Here is a 6,000-nt window from a genome sequence, read left to right as displayed (position 1 = left end):
ATGCTGTTTTTATTGTTATTGCTTTGTAATATAGTTTGAAGTCAGGTATTGTGATACCTCCTGCATTGTTCTTTTGACTGAGTATTGCCTTGGCTATTCGTGGCCTCTTGTGTTTCCATATAAATTTAACAGATTTTTCAATCTCTTTAATGAATGTCATTGGAATTTTGATGGGAATTGCATTAAACATGTAGATTACTTTGGGGAGTATCGACATTTTTACTATGTTGATTCTACCAATCCATGAGCATGGGAGATCTCTCCACTTTCTATAGTCTTCCTCAATCTCTTTCTTCAGAAGTGTATAGTTTTCCTTGTAGAGGTCTTTCACATCTTTTGTTAGGTTTACACCTAGGTATTTGATTTTTTTTTGAGGCTATTGTAAATGGAATTGTTTTCCTACATTCTTTTTCCGTTTGCTCATTGTTAGTGTATAGAAATGCTAATGATTTTTCTATGTTGATTTTATATCCTGCTACCTTGCTATAGCTATTGATGATGTCTAGAAGCTTCTGAGTAGAGTTTTTTGGGTCTTTAAGGTATAGGATCATGTTGTCTGCAAATAGGGATATTTTGACAGTTTCTTTACCTATTTGTATTCCTTTTATTCCTTCTTCTTGCCTAATTGCTCTGGCTATGAATTCCAGTACTATGTTGAATAGGAGTGGAGATAGTTGCCCAGGGCTTTAATGTTGCAGAGTAACAGTTTGAGCCACCTATGTTTCATTCCAAAGGCATTTTTCTTTTTACTACTTGAAAATACCATAAAATGACAATAGTCTATGCTTTCATCTAAGAGGAAAAAATGTAACTCATATTAAATGAAGTTATAACACCATATTTTGAACATTTTACTAGGAGGGGTGACTATTAACATTTTATCTAAGTAGTCATTACTAAACTAAGCACAGTAAACCATTAGCCTATGGATTCAATGGCAAGTCTGATTGTAATGCTACAACTTTCATGATAACAGTTTTAAACTTGTAATATTGTTGTCAACTACCTTATAATCTGTGACTTGGGATGGTATTGGAAAATAAAAACAGCAAAATCAATGTGCAAAATGAACAATAGTATTTAATAGATTACAGTATTAACAGAAAACTTACCTATGGTATATTTAGATTTAAATTTTGCTCTTTTGGAGTTACATATGCTGAAAGCCTTAATGAACTTAAGATATGACCTGTGAGCTGAATCTTCATATGTATATTTTGAAAACAGTTATGTTGACAGATAATCTACTTGTTACAATTATATTTAGTGACAAAAGTGTATTATTATTATTATTTTCTTTTTTTGTGGTACTGGGGCTTGAACTCAGGGCCTACACCTTGACCATTCTACCAGTTCTTTTTTGTGATGGGTTTTTTTGAAATAGGGTCTTGTGAATTTTCCGGGCTGGCTTTGAACCTTGATCCTCCTGAGCTCTGCCTCCTGAGTAGCTAGGATTGCAGATGTGAGCAACCAGCGCCTGGTCTGTTCCTGATAATGTTGCAAATGACCCAAAGACTAAAACATCACATTTTCTATTAAAGTTGGACAAGGTATTAAAATTGCTTGCAGTATATGACACCTAACCTGCCCAGTACTATTTTAAACAATGTTTAGAGGCAAGCACCAAAGCAGTCAAGGCAGCAAAACTATGTTAGAAGTAAAGTAAGCCAAAACTTTAGTCCTTTTGTTTATTCCTCATTCCCCAAAGGAGTTACACTAAGTTCAGGAATTTTCCAGCTACATTTTTGAGTTACCAATACTGCCTTAAGTAATTATCACTGAGACCACAGTTTTGCAGGCAATCATGTGCAAATAAATTACATTCAAATGAAACTACATGTTTTGGTTGTTATTTTAATATCAAATGGAATGACAGACTGAAATCAACAGATGAAGAGCAGGCTTGTGGCTCAGTTTGTATATAATGGTAGCGTCATTCTAGTTTTATTGCTTTACTTTTCATAAAGTGCAGTAAACAAAATAAATAAGATGAAAAAAGCTTTGAAGATTTATATACAGTTCTGAGATTAAAGATACATTGGTGGTTATATTCCTTACAGCATTTAAACTCCATGAAAGCTGTTGCATACATAAAAGCTCCTTGACCCAGGTAAAATATTTTTATTCCCCTTAGATCAATCTAGTATTAAGAGGCATATAATTATGACGTTTATTGTACAACACAAGGTTAGATAAAGAGATATTTATGTGCTATAGACTAAATCCAGATATAGTTAGGTGCTGAGCATTATTCCTGGCTTCAAAATAGGATGTATCTGTTTCATTATCTGGTTGAGGTATGAAAGGCATAGTCTGATGCTGCAGATTTTCCCAGTCCACATCACTGAAGAGAGGATGATGTTTCAGTTCTTAGGGAAAAGAAAACATATAAAACAAAACAGAGTATTATAACACCATTACTTAAATACTACTTTTAGGAATTAAAAAGAGAATGTCTCATATATATTTTGCCCTACCTTATTTTGTCAGTGCCACAGGTTTTCATTTAATGTCTGTCTCCCCATTGATAGCTGCTCTGTTTACATTCATCAAATGAGTGAATGAATGATTGGCCTTAATAGAAGTGGATCTTTCTCAACAATCCCTGACTTGACAGAAGAGAGCTTAGCCTACTTGCTTCCTGATACATCTTCCATATGGCTGATCTCATGATTAATCCACCAGTTCTCATTCTAAGGCCTCATTCCTATTTATACCACTGCAGTTGCCAGCACTACTAGCCTAGCCAACTTTAGCATGAAGCTCACCCTCCACCCTTTTTCTTCCCTATGATCTATACTCTTCCATGGTGATGTGGTAATGCTTTTTTATTTATTGTCCTTTTATTTTTGGTCTTTGATAACACTTCTGACGTGTTCTCTTCATGGTTCTTGACTACCTTGATTTGGTTGACTTGCATTTTTACAACATGTTGACAGTCTAGCAGTATGGCTTCATCTGGAATCTTTACATTACAGCACTGCTCTGCTTACAAGATCTCTAACTTTGTTCACCTCTTCAACTACATTTTTGTTACCTGTCATCCTTCCTATTTCCATCTACTTATGTAAAAGTATGTTCATTTATTGGACTACACTGAGATATATATTTGCTAGAAATAACCACCCTTCCTTCTAACCCTTTACTTTTTTTTTCCTTTTTTGCTGGGAACTCAGGGCCTTACACATGCCAGGCAAGCAAGCACTCTACGACTGAGTCACATCTCCAGGCCTAATGTTTTAAGGCAACAATAAAAGATAGTAGCAAATAAGAATGTGACAAGGCAGTAAGTAACAAAACAAAACGAAGTGCCCAAATTTAAGGAGACTATTGAAAGACGACTACACAGACAGGAAAGAATTATGTGTTGGTATACCACGCTGATGAGTTAGGAGATCTGTATGTCTGGAAGTTGGTAGGAAAAGGGACAAAACAGCAAAAAATAATTAACTTGCAGAGAATCTGTCTCAATGTTCAAAATAAATACTGACCATAGGTTACTTTAAAAGTTAGTTTAGGATGGTGGTTTTTAACTAGGGTGATTTTGCCCCTAAAGGTTTGGAGACATTTTTGGTTGTCTCACTGTGGGGGCAATCTATTGGGTAGAGACCAGGGCTTCTGTAATATACAGGATAATCCCCAAAACAAATTATCTGGTTAAAGTTGAGAAAGTTTTTTCAGAAAATGATTATATATCATAATTTGCTCAAAGTAAGTTGGGATAGAAGAAAAATATTTTTACCAATAACACCACAGAGTTTTGTTTCTTTAATGCACAATTTATATAGTGAAGCAGATAATGGACTCTTCAGTTTAAAATGTTGCTTCAACCCTTAGGCTAAAATTCATTTGCATATTTAGTCTAAATAGAAATAAGTACTTATGATGCAAAGATCAAAAAGCTTCCTATAAATCCAGATATCCGAGAGTAAGAGTGACTACTATAATTTTTCTGCTTCATGACATGTATGTACCTGCTAGCAGTAAAATTTGAAAATCATTCCAACACATAATATCTTAGTTCATTAGATTATCACCATAGCCTGAAACTCATGTCTTAAAACCATTTTTACCATAAATGTGCCAGAAAGAATCTTAAATTTTAGATACTTTCCTCTAATTTTTTTTCTCCTTTAAATCAACAAATTCAATTATTTCTGCCTCAAATATGCTTTAAGCTGATGCAATACTTTTTCTTAGGTAAGGTAGGCTGATATCTAGAATTCTATTAATGATAAAGTCTTTACTCAGTTCGAGACTTATTAAGTAGGTATCCATAAGACAATGACTCACGTAAAGTAGGTACTTAGTAAAAACAAACAAAAAAAATCAGCTTGAAAAAAAAAAGATCCTAATGCTCCTCATGAATGATACAGTATTTTATAGTAGCAGTTTGACTAATATGTTGTGTTGAGATACATCTGTTCTGAAGCAGTGCAATAATTCAAAATGTCCAATGAAGACCAGTGGAACAGAATAGAGGACCCAGATATGAAGCCACACAACTATAACCAACTTATCTTTGACAAAGGCGCTAAAAATACACAATGGAGAAAAGACAGCCTCTTCAACAAAAACTGCTGGGAAAACTGGTTAGCAGTCTGCAAAAACTGAAACTAGATCCATGTATATCACCCTATACCAAGATTAACTCAAAATGGATCAAGGATCTTAATATCAGACCCCAAACTCTAAAGTTGGTACAGGAAAGAGTAGGAAATACCTTGGAATTAATAGGTATAGGCAAGAACTTTCTCAATGGAACCCCAGAAGCTCAGCAACTAAGAGATAGCATAGATAAATGGGACCTCATAAAACTAAAAAGCTTCTGCTCAACAAAAGAAATGGTCTCTAAACTGAAGAGAACACCCACAGAGTGGGAGAAAATATTTGCCAGATACTCATCAGACAAAGGACTGATAACCAGAATATATAGGGAACTCAAAAAACTAAATTCTCCCAAAATTAATGAACCAATAAAGAAATGGGCAAGTGAACTAAACAGAACTTTCTCAAAAGAAGAAATTCAAATGGCCAAAAAACACATGAAAAAATGCTCACCATCCCTAGCAATAAAGGAAATGCAAATTAAAACCACACTAAGATTCCACCTCACCCCTGTTAGAATAGCCATCATTAGCAACACCATTAACAACAGGTGTTGGCGAGGATGTGGGAAAAAGGAACCCTCTTACACTGCTGGTGGAAATGTAAATTAGTACAACCACTCTGGAAAAACATTTGGAGGCTTCTTAAAAATCTAAACATTGATCTACATGATCCAGCAATACTACTCTTGGGGATATATTCAAAAGAATGTGACACAGGTTACTCCAGAGGCACTTGCACACCCATGTTTATTGCAGCACTATTCATAATAGCCAAGTTATGGAAACAGCAAAGATGCCCCACTACTGACGAATGGATCAAGAAAATGTGGTATTTATACACAATGCAATTTTATGCAGCCATGAAGAAGAATGAAATCTTATCATTCACAAGTAAATGGATAGAACTGGAGAACATCATTCTGAGTGAGGTTAGCCTGGCCCAAAAGACCAAAAATCGTATGTTCTCCCTCATATGTGGACATTAGATCAAGGCAAACACAACAAGGGGATTGGACTTTGATCACATGATAAAGTGAGAGCACACAAGGGAGGGGTGAGGATAGGTAAGACACCTAAAAAACTAGATAGCATTTGTTGCCTTCAACGCAGAGAAACTAATGCAGATACTTCAAAGCAACTGGGGCCAATAGGAGAAGTGGACCAGGAACTAGAGAAAAGGTTAGTTTGAGAAGAATTAACTTAGAAGGTACCACATATGCACAGGAAATCAATGAGAGTCAACTCCCTGTATAGCTATCCTTATCTCAACTAGCAAAAATCCTTGGTCCTTCCTAGTATTGCTTATACTCCCTCTTCAACAAAATTAGAGATAAGGGCAAAATAGTTTCTGCCGGGTATCAAGGGGGTGAGGGCGAGAGGGTGGCGGAAA

The 6,000-nt window shown here is 35.4% G+C and overlaps 1 protein-coding gene across 4 annotated transcripts in view; it reads right to left on the bottom strand.

The window, feature by feature from the left end:
• Positions 1 to 1,103: 1,103 nt before the first annotated feature.
• Mastl (microtubule associated serine/threonine kinase like) overlaps positions 1,104 to 6,000 on the bottom strand; it is a 32,880-nt gene continuing 27,983 nt past the window's right edge. For 2 of the 4 annotated variants that reach the window (XM_074056449.1, XM_074056450.1), the window contains exon 13: positions 1,104 to 2,369. In XM_074056449.1, the coding sequence (XP_073912550.1) occupies positions 2,212 to 2,369 (158 nt within the window). In that variant the 3' untranslated portion in view covers positions 1,104 to 2,211. The remainder of the gene's footprint in view (positions 2,370 to 6,000) is intronic. The other 2 variants (XM_074056451.1, XM_074056452.1) reach the window with 1 other exon arrangement.

This window comes from Castor canadensis, chromosome 15 (assembly GCF_047511655.1).
Source record: "Castor canadensis chromosome 15, mCasCan1.hap1v2, whole genome shotgun sequence".
Taxonomy (NCBI): Eukaryota; Metazoa; Chordata; class Mammalia; order Rodentia; family Castoridae; genus Castor; species Castor canadensis.
The sequence above is the reverse complement of the archived record's forward strand: the minus strand, read 5'-3'. Positions and strand labels throughout refer to the sequence as shown.